The 14,165-nt window shown below is 45.5% G+C and overlaps 1 protein-coding gene across 2 annotated transcripts in view; it reads right to left on the bottom strand.

Annotated features, from left to right (window-relative positions):
• Positions 1-14,165, bottom strand: part of arl13b (ADP-ribosylation factor-like 13b) — a 122,825-nt gene that overhangs the window by 82,857 nt on the left and 25,803 nt on the right. For both annotated transcript variants that reach the window (XM_068040602.1, XM_068040603.1), the window contains exon 3: positions 3,418-3,488. In XM_068040602.1, the coding sequence (XP_067896703.1) occupies positions 3,418-3,488 (71 nt within the window). The remainder of the gene's footprint in view (positions 1-3,417; positions 3,489-14,165) is intronic.

Raw genomic sequence — 14,165 nt, 5'->3', positions numbered from 1 at the left:
CAGTTGGCTCTCCCCTTGCGCTTCTGTCTTTTTTCCTGCCAACTGCTAAGTCTCTTCGACTCGCCACACTTTAGCCCCACCTTTATGGCTGCCCGCCAGCTCTGGCGATCACTGGCAACTGACTCCCACGCCTTGTGATCAATGTCACAGGACTTCATGTCGCGTTTGCAGACGTCTTTAAAGTGGAAACATGGACGGCCGGTGGGTCTGATACCAGTGGTGAGCTCGCTGTACAATGTGTCCTTGGGGATCCTGCCATCTTCCATGCGGCTCACATGGCCAAGCCATCTCAAGCACCGCTGACTCAGTAGGGTGTATAAGCTGGGGATGTTGGCCGCCTCGAGGACTACTGTGTTGGAGATACGGTCCTGCCACCTGATGCCAAAGATTCTCCGGAGGCAGCAAAGATGGAACAAATTGAGACGTCGCTCTTGGCTGACATACATTGTCCAGGCCTCGCTGCTGTACAGCAAGGTACTGAGGACACAGGCTTGATACACTCAGACTTTTGTGTTCTGTGTCAGTGCGCCATTTTCCCACACTCTCTTGGCCAGTCTGGACATAGAAGTGGAAGCCTTTCCCATACGCTTGTTGATTTCTGCATCAAGAGACAGTTTACTGATGATAGTTGAGCCTAGGTAGGTGAACTCTTGAACCATTTCCAGAGCTTGGTCGCCGATATTGATGGATGGAGCACTACTGACATCCTGTCCCATGATGTTCGTTTACTTGAGGCTGATGGTTAGGCCAAATTCGTTTCAGGCAGCCGCAAACCTGTCGATGAGACTCTGCAGACACTCTTCAGTGTGAGATGTTAATGCAGCATCGTCATGGAATGAGGTGATGATACTTAGTAGCTTTGGTGGACATCCGATCTTTTCTAGTAGTCTGAAGAGACCACATCGGCTGACGAGGTCAAAGGCTTTGGTGAGATCAATGAAAGCAATGTAGAGGGGCATCTGTTGTTCGCGGCATTTCTCCTGTAGCTGACGAAGGGAGAACAGCATGTCAATGGTCGATCTCTCTGCTCAAAAGCCACACTGTACCTCAGGGTAGACACGCTCGGCCAGCTTCCGGAGCCTGTTTAAAGCGACTCAAGCTTATTGCATCAATTGTAACCGAAAGCTCTGAATTTGAGTATTGCTGAAAATGCTGAGCAGGGAGATTCCACGGTAGTTGTTGCAGTCACCGCAGTCACCTTTGTTTTTATAGAGGGTGATGGTATTTGCATCGCGCATGTCCTGTGGTACTGCTCCCTCGTCCCAGCACAGGCAAAGCAGTTCGTAGCAGAAGGGCCACCCGCGCATCAACACGAGCAGAATTTCTTATCCACAGCAGTTACAAAAATTTCTAAATTCACTTGAAAAAGCCCTTCAAAACACTCCCACAGGGGATGCTGAGACCAAGTGGGCCCACATCAGAGACACCATCTATGAGTCAGCCATGACCACTTATGGCAAATGTGTGAAGCGGAATGCAGACTGGTTTCAATCTCATTTTGAAGAGCTGGAACCTGTCATAGTCGCTAAGTGCATTGCACTGCTGAATTACAAAAAAGCCCCCAGTGAGTTAACATCTGTAGCACTTAAAACAGCCAGAAGCGCTGCACAAAGAACAGCCAGGCGCTGCTGGCAACACCTATGCAGTCATATTCAGCTGGCCTCAGACACCGGAAACATCAGAGGAATGTATGATGGCATTAAGAGAGCTTTTGGACCAACCATCAAGAAGATCGACCCCCCCCCCCTCAAATCTAAATCAGGAGACACAATCACTGACCAACGCAAGCAAATGGACCGCTGGCTGGGTTGAGCACTACCTAGAACTGTACTCCAGGGAGAATGCTGTCACTGAGACCGCCCTCAATGCAGCCCAGCCTCTGCCAGTCATGGATGAGCTGGACATACAGCCAACAAAATCGGAACTCAGTGATGCCATTGATTCTCTAGCCAGCGGAAAAGCCCCTGGGAAGGACGGAATTACCCCTGAAATAATCAAGTGCTAAGCCTGCCAGCGCTCAGCACTCTACGAACTATAGCTAACCTACTCATAAAGCAAAGGTGCATTCTGGCTGCAGCAAATAGTGGAAGTCATAGAAGAGTGTCTGTCCTACAAGAAGAATGAAGATGGGACAACATTGCACAGAGCGCGATCCTTTGTAAATCACAGAAGACGCATGCACTGCTCCTGGCTTTGGTGGAGGTAAGAGAAATGTTCCAGAAGACCCTAGGTGGATAAAGCCTCCTGCTAAGAGCCCATCTCCCCTCTCCTCCATGAGCAGCTTGTCGTCTTTGTTGCCTCTACATCAGCTCCCTCTCATATTGCAGCCCAAGGGGAATTGCAACTACAGCATCCCAGACTGGGAGCAGTTACAGCAACACTTTCATGTGCAGTACCACTCCCTACCAGACTTTACCAACTTTAACTAACTCCTTAAAAGACCAAGCACTTTCACAAACTCAGCTACTAGAGAGTAATCAGCACCTAACCGGACAGTTGATGATCTCTTTAAGTAGCACTGGTGGCAGGGGGCGGTGGTGGGTAGTGGCTGAACTCATGTTCAACTGCGTGAGGTGAAGAGAGGGTGTTACCTAAAGCAGCATGCTCGAACATGGCAGTGCTGGCATCAAATCAGCGTTACAAGCGGACTGACATCACAGTCTGCTTATGCTGCATATTTCCAGCGCACGCTCCCAACGTCCATGCTAACGCCCTCAGCAAGATGATGTTGGCACAGGTTGTGCCAGAAGTGTGCACATGTGGCGTGAATGTAAAACAGCACTCAATGCCAAAACTATGGGCACTAGAGAGTCCGATTTTGTGGCCAACATGTTTGATAAGAGCCAAGTTTTATTAGTTGACAGCAATTCCAGGACTACAATTTTTGATTGGTCTAATATAAATAGATTAAAATTCATACTTATAATTTAGAAGCTACAGGAACCATTCTGTTAGACAAGACTTTGTGTTAAATTCAGTATGTTCATTCCTGCAATTATCACAGAGAGTTACAATAAAGTTAAAGTTTCAATGGATCACCAAAGAATACTGCTTGGAGTGCTCTGTGCTTTACAGTCATTCACACCCTCTATGTACTAATGCTTTGTCTTTCAGCACACCATTAACATACCGTTCGACTTTGTTCTATGACCTTCTGGTCAGTTATTCTCTGTGACCCTGTCCTATCAACACCTTCACCTTTGTTATCACTTGCCCCACCCCCGCTTTATTTGCTTAAAACCTGTTACATTTCTAATATTTTTCAGTTCTGAAGAAGGGTCTCTGACCTGAAACGTTAATTCTGCTTCTCTCTGCACAGATGCTACCAGACTTGCTGAGTATTTCTCGCATTTCTTGTTTTTATTTCAGATTTCCAGCATCTGCAGTATTTTGCTTTTATTACCAAAGATTTCTTACCTCCTTGAATCCCTTTTACAGTTGCAGTTTTCCCAGCATTATCCAATCCTACCATTACTAGAGTCACCTTCCTGTGAAAAGAGCACATTGCATTTACTTAAAACTACTTTTTCCATTCACAAGACTATACAAAAGAAATGTTAAACCATTTCTCAGAATATGTAACATTATATAGTGTTAAAGCTGGAGGCATACACACCTTTAATCATAAATTAAACAGTAAATCAATTTTTCCATAATTTTTTTGAATTCATCATTGGGATCAGAGCATTGCTGACAAGGATGGCATTAATTGCCTGTCCCTAGGGAGGGAGTTCCAGGATCTTGGCCCAGCGACAGTGAAGGAACTGTGATCTAATTCCAAGTCAGGATGGTATGTGACCTGAGGAGAATACTTGCTACACGTAGTGTTCCCATGCATCTGCTGCCCTTGCTCTTCTAGGTGGTAGAGATTGCAAGTTTGGAAGGTGCTGTCAAAAAGAGCCTTGGTAAGTTGCTGCAGTGCATCTTGTCGATGGTATACACACTGCTGCCACTGTGCACTGGTGTTGGAGGGAGTGAATGTTTAAAGTGGTGAATGGAGTGCCAATCAAGCAGGCTGTTTCGTCCTAAATGGTGTCGAGCTTCTTCCAGGCAAGTGGAGAGCATTCTATCACGCTCCTGGCTTGTGCCTTGTAGATGGTAAACAGACTTTGGAGAGTCAGGAGGCGAGTTACTCACCACAAACTTCCCAGCCTCTGACCTGCTCTTGCAACCACAGTATTTATATGCTGGTCCAGTTAGGTTTCCAGTCAATGGTAACCACCCCAGCCCAGGATGTTGATGGTGGGGGATTCAGCAATGGCAATGCCGTTGAATGTCAAGGGGAGATGGTTACATTCGCTCTTGCTGAAGATGGTTATTGCCTGACACTTGCATGGCGCAAATGATTCTTGCTATGTAACAGCCCAGGCCCGAATGATGTCCAGGTCTTGCTACACGTGGGCACAGAGTGCTTCAGTATCAGAGTAGTTGCGAATGGTACTGAACACTGTGGAATCATAGAATGGTTACAACACAGAAGGAGGTCACTTCATCTGTTGCGTCTGTGCCACTCTCTGTAAGAACAACTAAGCTACTCGCACTCCCCTGCCTTTCCCCGTAGCCCTGCAAGTTTTCTCTCTTCAGATAATTATCCAATTCCCTTTTGAAAGCCATGATTGAATCTGCCTCCACCACTCAGGCAGTGCATTACAGATCCTAACCATGCGCTGTGTAAAAAAATGTTTTTCCTCATGTCAGAGTCAGAGAGTTATACAGCACAGAAATAGGCCCTTCAGCCCACGGTGTCCGCACCAGCCATTGAGCCTATCTATTCTAATCCCATTTTCCAGCACTTGGCCCGTGGCCTTATATGCTATGGCTTTTCGAGTGTTCATCTAAATACTTCTTAAATGTTGTGAGGGTTCCTGCCTCTACCATCCCTTCAGGCAGTGTGTTCCAGATTCCAACCACTCTTTGGGTGAAATTTTTTTTTTCCTCAAATCTCCTCCAAACCTCCTGCCCCTTACCTTAAATCTATGCCCCCTGGTTATTGACACCTCCGCTAAGGGAAAACGTTTCTGCCTATCTACCCTATTTATGCCCCTCATAATTCCGTATACCTCAATCAAGTCTCCCCCCAACCTTCTTTGCTCCAAGGAAAACAACCCTAGCCTATCCAGTCTCTCTTCATAGCTGAAATGCTCCAGCCCAGGCAACATCCTGGTGAATCTCCTCTGCACCCTCTCCCGTGCAATACATCCTTCTTATACTGTGACAACCAGAACTGTACACAGTACTCCAGCTGTGGCCTAACTAGCGTTTTATACAGCTCCAACATAAACTCCCTGCTCTTATATTCTATGACTTGGCTAATAAAGGCAAGTATCCCATATGCCTTCCTAACCACCCCATCTACCTGCGCCACTGCCTTCAGTGATCAATGGACAAGTACACCAAGGTCCCTCTGTACTTCCTATAGTCCTACCATCCATTGTATATTCCCTTGCCTTGTTAGTCCTCCCAAAATGCATCACCTCACACTTCTCAGGATTAAATTTCATTTGCCACTACTCTGCCCATCTTACTAGCCCATCTATATTGTCCTTTCCCCCTCACTATTTACGATACCACCAATTTCATGTCATCTGCGAAAGGAAAGATCATACCTCCTATATTCACGTCCAAATCATCAATGCACACCACAAAACAGCAAGGGTGCCAGCACTGATCCCTGCGGTACACTACTGGTCACAGGCTTCCAATTGCAAAAATAAGTGCCCAAAAGCGAACTAGGGGTGCCCAGGGGTGTGCTCGGTGATGGCAAATGTGTGCTAGGAGTGCCCAGTGTGTACTAGGTGTGCCCAAGAAAGTGCTACAGGTGCCCAAGTGTGGTAGTGGTTCCAAGAATGTGCTGGGGATGCCCAAGACTTCACTTGGGGTGCCCAGAGTGTGATTGGGGTGGCCAAGGGTGCACTCAGGGATGGCAAGAGTGTTCCAGTGGTGTCCAAGAGTGTGCTAGAGGTGCCAAAGAGATTTCTCAGTGTGCCAAAGTGTGATAGGGCTGTCCAACACAGTGTGCTGGAGAATGGCAAGAATGTGCTACGGGTGCCCAAGAGTGTTGAATGATGCCCAAAAGTATGCTGTGCCTGCCCAAGAGTGTACTAGGCGATGGCAAGTGTGTGTTAGGAGTGTCCAGAACGTGCTAGTGTTGTTCAAGAGTGTGCTAGGAGTGCACAAGTGTGTCATACGGCTGTCGAACAGTGTAATAGGGGTGCCCAAGGGTGACAGGTTTGCTCAAGAGAGTGCTGTGTGCCCAAGTGGGTGCCCAATGTCGTTTTTGGTTCTTTTGCCAATCAGCTTAAATCGGTGTCCACTGGTTCTCGACCCTGCCACCAATGGGAACGGTTTCTCCCTATCTACTCTGTCCAGACCCCTCATGATTTTCAACACCACTATCAAATCTCCACTTAACCTTCTCTTCTCTAAGCTCACCTCAGCTCTGCCAATCTGTCCACGTAACTGAAGTCCCTCATTCCTGAAACCATTCTCGTAAATCCTTCTGGCACCCTCCCCAAAGTCTTCACATCTTTCCTAAAGTGTGGTGCCCAGAATTGGACACAATACTCCAGCTGAGGTCGAACCAGTGTTTTATAAAAGGTTCACCATAACTTTCCTGTTTTTGTACTCTATGTCTCTTTATAAAATAAAATATGCCTTATTAACCACCTTCTCAAACTGATCTGCCACCTTTATCGATTTGTGCATGCGTACCCAGAGGTCCCTCTGCTCCGGAATCCCCTTTAGAATTGTATCATTTATTTTATATTGCCTTTCCTCAATCTTCTCAAAATGTTTCACTTCACAGTTCTCTGCATTAAATTTCATCTGCCACGTGTTCATCCAAACAACAATCCTATGTTCTGGTGAAAGGTCAAATAGACTTGAATGCTAACTCTGTTTTTCTGTCCACAGATGCTGCCTGTTCAGCTGTGTATTTCCAGCATTTTCTGTTTTCGTAACATTTGCGATTCTCCAGTCCACTGGTACCACCTCTGTATCTAAGGAGGATTAGAAGATTTTGGCCAGTGCCTCTGCAATTTCCACTCTTACTTCCCTCACCATCCTCAGATGCATCTGATTCGGTCCTAGTGATTTTTCCTATGTTTTCTATTAATCAACTTTAAGTACAGCCAGGTTTTCTAACAGCTCTTTATCAACAGATATTCCACTTTGAAGACTGTTGGGGGAGATTGTCTCTCAGGGAAATTCAGCAAGAGCCAAGTCTGTGGCACCACGGGTGGCTCAGCTGCACAAAAAGGAAGGAAAAAGAGTTGGAGAGCTTCTATCGTAAGGGGTACAGATAGGCGTTTCTGTGGCCGCAAACGTGAATCCAGGATGGTATGTTGCCTCCCTGGTGCTCAGGTCAAGGATGTCACGGAGCAGCTGCAGGACATTCTGAGGGGGTGGGTGAACAGTCAGAGGTCGTGGTTCACATTGGTACCAACGACATAGGCAGAAAGAGGGATGAGGTCCTTCAACGAGAATTTAGGGAGCTAGGTAGCAGATTAAAAAGCAGGGCCTCAAAAGGTTGTAATCTCCAGATTACTCCCAGTGCCATGTGATAATGAGTAGAGGAATAGGAGGGTAGAGCAGCTGAATGCGTGGCTGAAGACATGATGCAGGAGGGAGGGCTTTAGTTTCCTGGATCACTGGGCCTGTTTCGGGCAAAGATGGGACCTGTACAAGTTGGATGGGTTGCACCTGAACCGGAACTGGACCAACATTCTTGCTTGGAGGTTTGCTAGTGCTGTTAAACTAATTTGGCAGGGGGATGGGACAGAGTGGAGGTACAGTAGGGGGTGATGCACAGCCAAATATAGAAGGGAAATTAAGTCAGTCTGGAAGGCAGAGTAAACATAGACCTGTTAAGGCACAAGAGAATAATGCAAGGCTGAATTGCATCTACTTTAACACAAGGAGTCTGACAAACCAAAGACTTGCAGGTTGGTAGGTAAATTGGCCATTGTAAATTGCCCCTAGTGTAGGTAGGTGGTAGGGAATATGGGATTAGTGAAGTGTTAGTATAAATGGGTGGTTGTTGGTCGGCACAAACTCGGTGGGCCGAAGGGCCTGTTTCAGTGCTGTATCTCTAAATAAATAAACAAATTAAGGCAGATGAATTGAGCATATTGATTAACACATGGAAATATGACATCATTGCTATCACAGAGACATGGTTGAGAGAAGGACAGGACTGGCAGCTCAATAGTCCACAATGTAGAATTGTCAGGTGTGACAGGGTGGGGCGGGGGGAGAAAGAGTGTAAAAGAGGAGGTGGTATTGCACTATTGATCAAAGAGTCAATTACTGCAGTAAGGAGGGATGATATCTTAGAAGGTTCCTCAAATGAGGCCATATAGGTAGAACTTAAAAACTAAAAGGGGGCAATTATTTTGCTGGGAGTGTACTAGAGGTCCCCAAATAGTCAGGGAGAGATAGAGGAGCAGATATGTAGGCAAATCTCAGAGAGGTGCAAAAATAATAGGGGATTTCAACTTCCCTAATATTAATTGGAATAGTCGTCATGCAAAAGGCTTAAAGGGGGCAAAATTCTTAAAGTGCATACAGGAGAGCTTTTTGAGCCAGCACGCAGAAAGTACTACAAGAGAAGGGGTGGTATTGGACCTAATCCTAGGGAATGAATCCATACATGTGGTAGAAGTGTCAGTGAGGAAGCATTTCGGGGATAGTGACATAACTGCAAGATTTAAGGTAGTTATGGAAAAGGACAAAGATGGACCGAAAGTAAAGGTACTGAATTGGGGGAAAGGCCGATTTCAATATGATAAAACAGGATCTGGCCAAAGTAGACTGGGAGCAGCTACTTGTAGGAAAGTCTACATCAGATCAGTGGGAGTCATTCAAAAAGGAAATAGAGTGTGTTCAGGGCCATATGTTCTCGTAAAGGTGAAGGGTAGGACCAACAAGTCCCGGGAACCCTGGATGTCAAGGGATATGGAGGATTGGATCAGGACAAAAAAAGGAGGCTTGTGGCAGATTCAGAGGGCTGAAAACTGCAGAGGCACTAGAGGAGTATAGAAAGTGTAGGGGGGTTAAAAAAGAAATTAGGAGAGCGAAGAGGGGACATGAAAAAACACTGGCGGGCAAGATAAAGGAAGATCACAAGGCGTTTTATAAGAATATTAAGGGCAAAAGTATAACCAGGGAAAGAGCGGGGCCCATTAGGGACCAAAGTGGCAATGTGTGTGTGGAGCCAGAGGACATAGGTGAGGTTTTAAATGATTACTTTTCATCTGTGTTCACTATGGAGAAGGACCATGTAGGTGTAGAGATCAGGGAGGGGGACTGTGATATACTCAAACAAATTAGCATTGAAAGGGAGGAGGTATTAAGGGTTTTAGTGGGCTTAAACGTGGATAAATCCCCAGGCCCAGATGAAATCTATCCCAAGCTGCTATGTGAGATAAGGGAGGAGATAACAGGGGCTCAGACACAAATTTTCAAATCCTCTCTGGCCACAGGAGAGGTGCCAGAGGACTGGAAGACAGCGGATGCGATACCATTATTTAAGGAGGGCATCAGGGATAAACCAGGTAATTACTGGCCAGTGAGTCTAACAACAGTGGTTGGGAAACTATTGGAAAAATTCTGAGAGACAGGATGAATCTTCACTTGGAGAGGAAAGGAATTAATCAAGGATAGTCAGCATGGCTTTGTCAGGGGGAGATCATGTCGAACAAACTTGATTGAATTTTTCGAGGAGGTGACTAGATGTGTAGCTGAGGGTAAAGCAGTTGATGTAGTCTACATGGACTTCAGTAAGGCTTTTGATAAGGTCCCGCATGGGAGATTGGTCAAGAAGGCAAGAGCCCATGGGTTCCAGGGCAATTTGGCAAATTGGATCCAAAATTGGCTTAGTGGCAGGAGGCAGAGGGTGATGGTCGAGGGTTGTTTTTGCAATTGGAAGCCTGTGACCAGTGGTGTACCGCAGAGATCAGTGCTGGGACACTCACTGCTTGTAGTGTACATTAATGATTTAGACGTGAATATAGGCGGTATGATCAGTATGTTCGCAGATGACAGGAAAATTGGTGGTGTCGTAAATAGTGAGGAGGAAAGCCTTAGATTACAGGATGATATAGATGGGCTGGTAAGATGGGCAGAGCAGTGGCAAATGGAATTTAATCCTGAGAAGTGTGAGGTGATGCATTGTGGGAGGACTAACAAGGCAAGGGAATATACAATGGGTGGCTTGACCATAGGAAGTACTTGGTGATCTTGGTGTACTTGTCCATAGATCATTGAAGGCAGAAGCACAAGTAGATAAGGTGGTTAGGAAGGCATATGGGATACTTGCCTTTATTAGCTCAGGCATAGAATGCAAGAGCAGGGAGGTTATGATGGAGCGGTATAAAGCTCTAGTTCGGCCACAGCTGGAGTACTGTGTACAGTTCTGGTCACCACACTATAGGAAGGATGTGATTGCACGGGAGAGGGTGCAGAGGAGATTCACCAGGATGTTGCCTGGGCTGGAACACTTCAGCTATGAAGACAGACTGGATAGGCTAGGACTGTTTTCCTTAGAGCAGAGAAGGCTGAGGGGGGACCTGACTGAGGTATACAAAATTATGGGGGGCATAGATAAGGTACATAGGAAGAAACATTTTCCCTTAGCAGAGGTGTCAATAACCAGGGGGCATAAATTTAAGGCAAGGGGCAGGAGGTTTAGAGGAGATTTGAGAAAAACATTTTTTGCACAGAGGGTGTTTGGAATCTGGAACACACTGCCAGAAGGGGTGGTAGAGGCAGGAACCCTCACAACATTTAAGTATTTAGATGAGCACTTGAAACGCCATAGCATACAAGGCTACGGGTCAAGTGCTAGAAAATGGGATTAGAATAGATAGGTGCTCAATGGCCGGCAGGGAAACGATGGGCCGAAGGGCTCTAGTTCCTCTTCTTTCACCATCATCAGCGAACATCCCCACTTCTGACGTGATGTTCGAGGGAAGGTCATTGATGAAGCAGCTGAAGGCAGTTGGGTCCAGGACACTACCCCAGAGGAACTCCTGCAGCCATGTCCTTGGGATGAGATGATTGGTCTCCAACAACCACAAGCATCTCCTTTGTGCTCAGTATAACTCCAACCAGTGGAGTGTTTTCCCCGATTCCCATTGACTTCAATTTTGCTAGGGCTCCTTGATGCCACACTCAAGTCAAATGCTGCCTTGATGTCAAGGGCAGTCACTCTCACACCACCTCCAGAATTCAGCTCTTTTGCCCATGATTGGCCCAAGGTTGTAATAAGGTCTGGAGCTGAGTGGGATTTTGGATGTCATTCTAGTAGAAAAGGACATGGAGAGACAATATAAAATAAAGGGTATAATTCTAAAGGGGGTGCAGGAGCAGAGGGATGTGGGTGTCTGCATAAATCATTGAAGGTGGCAGGACAGGTTGAGAGAGTGGCTAATAAAGCATACAGTATCCTAGGCTTCATAAATAGGGGCGAAGAGTACAAAAGCAAGGAAGTTATATTAATCTTGTATAAAAGACTGATACGGCCTCAACTGGAGTACTCCGTCCTGTTCAAGTCAAAGGATGTGAAAGTGTTAGAGAGGGTGCAGAAAGGATTCAAGAAAATGGTTTCAGGTATGAGGAGCTTCAGTTACGTGGAGAGACTGGAGAAGTTGGGTCCGTTTTCCTTGGAGAAGAGAAGGCTAACAGGAGATTTGATACAGGTGTTCAAAATCATGAGGGGTCTGGACAGAGTAGATAGGCAGAAAATGCTCCCATTGGTGGAAGGATTGAGAGCCTGAGGGCACAGATTTCAAGTAATTGGCAAAAGTAGTAATGGTGACATGTAAAAACTTTTTCACGCTGCGAGTGGTTAGGATCCGGAATGCACTGCCCGAGAGTGTGGTGCAGGCAGGTTCAGTTGAGGCATTCAAGAGGGAATTGGATTATCTGAAAAGGAAGAATGTGCAGGGCTTTGGGGGAAGAAGGCAAGGGAGTGGCACGAGGTGAATTGCTCCTTCAGAGAGCAAGCACAGACACAACAAGCCGTATGGCCTCCTTCTGTGCTGGAACCATTTTATGATTTTATGAATCCTGAGAATGTTTCAGAAACTGGTTTTAAAGGAGACTGCAAAAGTGACATCTGAGGTGGTCTTTTAAAGCTATACAAGGTAGTACAGTAAATGGCAAATATGCAAATCCAGAAAATTAAACTAAAAATTGTGAAAATAGGACAAGGTAACAGGTTCAAATGAGTACCAGTAAGCTCTGCTTTGTACAAAAAGAGTGATTAATACATATAATGAGCTTCCAGGGAGAAAGTGGAGCAAAATATCCTGGAATTATTGAAGAAACAATTAGATGATACCAATAGTGGAACTTTAAGGAACAAGGAAGAGCCAAATAGGCTTCCTCATCTATAACCATACTGCAATCTTGAAGAGCTGCTACCTCACTGCATTTTCCACTCCACAGCCAAATGTGCTGCAGACCAAGTTCTCTTACCCCCATTTAAACTGGTGTCATGCAGGCACTCACCTGCCAATAATGAGGCACATTAATTTCACCACATGGACATTAAATTTCAAATTGTTGCTGGGAAAAAGAGAAGGCCTGTTACAATTGCCAGACCCCTGGCCGGAAGTACATTTTTGCATCGTTAGACACTGCTTGGAACAAAGGGCTAGTCCCTGCTCCCAATACACAGAACATATGTGGTCAGACCGGTTTAGTCACATGACTAACTGGCAGTTGCAGATTTTGAACTGAGTGTTTTAAACAGTGTTTGAAATTGGAAAGCTCCTGGATTGAGAACATCTCTCTCCTGTCTGCTCCCATCTCTTTCTCACCAGCTTCGGAATCCATTGAAGATACATGAACCCCATGAGAAAAAAGTCTCCTTAAACCAAGGTTTAAGAAGAATACTGGGCCCTAACAAAAAGCAAGAATTACCTACAAGCAAGGACTCTACAGTGAGATCGAAGAACTGTAACAACTCTTCAGATATTGCCTCAAACCTTCCCACTTTATTTTTTCTTCTGCTCTTTTCTGTCCCTATCTGCATGTGCGTATTGCGCATGCATGCTAGCATGGGTGCATCATGTATCCATCAGTATTAACTGAATTAGAGTTTACGTTCAAGTTTTAATAAATTTCACTTTTCTTCATTAAACCCAAGAAAGCCTGTTTGTGCTCGTTTCTTTGCCTTATAATTGGAAAGCAGTGAACAAGGTTCACCAAGGGGGAGCTCAAAACACGGTGTGTTTAAAATTAAACCCTGTTGCAGTAAGACCAGGTGAAGGCTGAGAGGGACCCCTGGACACCTTTCTCACCTGGTCGTAACATTGGGGACTTCCATTACAACATCTGTCTGTGCTACTGGCATAGTGGAGTCTGCATCATGGGCTGGCTTAATGTCACTTTTCCACAACTTGCAAAATTGATCCTTTCATCCTCAAAATGAGGAATGTTAGATTTGGGGGATAAAATACTACTACCACACGCTCACAGACACACTAAAGTTCCTTCTACTCTAACCCAATAAACTGACACATATAACAGCAACTGACCCACAGAAAAAAAGTCTTGAAAGCTAGAGCAATAAACATTTGCCTCAAAAATAAAATGAAGGTTGAACTTTTAAACTAATGCAGAATAATACCAAATATTTAGATGTCAAAAAATGCCACTGCATACAGACAATGAAAAACAGACAAAATGGAACTGCTTCAGAATCAAAGCGAAAGCATATATGCCGATGTTGAGGGGGGGGGGGGTGGAAAAGAGAGCGGGAAGAGCGAGAGCAGCACAGAGGGAATGCCACAGTTTATCAGGACTGGTGGAGGAGTGTGTGCATGCTGTTGTCTAAACAGATGACCTGTTGAATGTTCGGTTAGGTGCACTGACCTGGTTTCAAAAAAAAAATTTTATTTTGAGATGGTCCCTAAATAGAAGTGAAACTAAGATTTCAGGGTTCTGGAAGACAGAACAGGTTGAAACCAGGTAACGCTGCTTCAAAGGCATCCAACCTCAGATCGCAAGACTGCATTGTGCAGGCAAGCTATAGATAGTGGAGGGTGAATCCATGAGCTGGCCATAGGCAAATACATGTTGTTGTAGCTGTTTGCTGTTACTTTAAAAAATGCTGGTCGATCCACACCATTAAGATTGTCGTGAGCAGAGCTGAGGAG

Source organism: Heterodontus francisci, chromosome 10, assembly GCF_036365525.1.
Source record: "Heterodontus francisci isolate sHetFra1 chromosome 10, sHetFra1.hap1, whole genome shotgun sequence".
NCBI classification, from domain to species: Eukaryota; Metazoa; Chordata; class Chondrichthyes; order Heterodontiformes; family Heterodontidae; genus Heterodontus; species Heterodontus francisci.
Note: the sequence above shows the minus strand (reverse complement) of the source record. Positions and strands in the feature narration are given on the sequence as shown.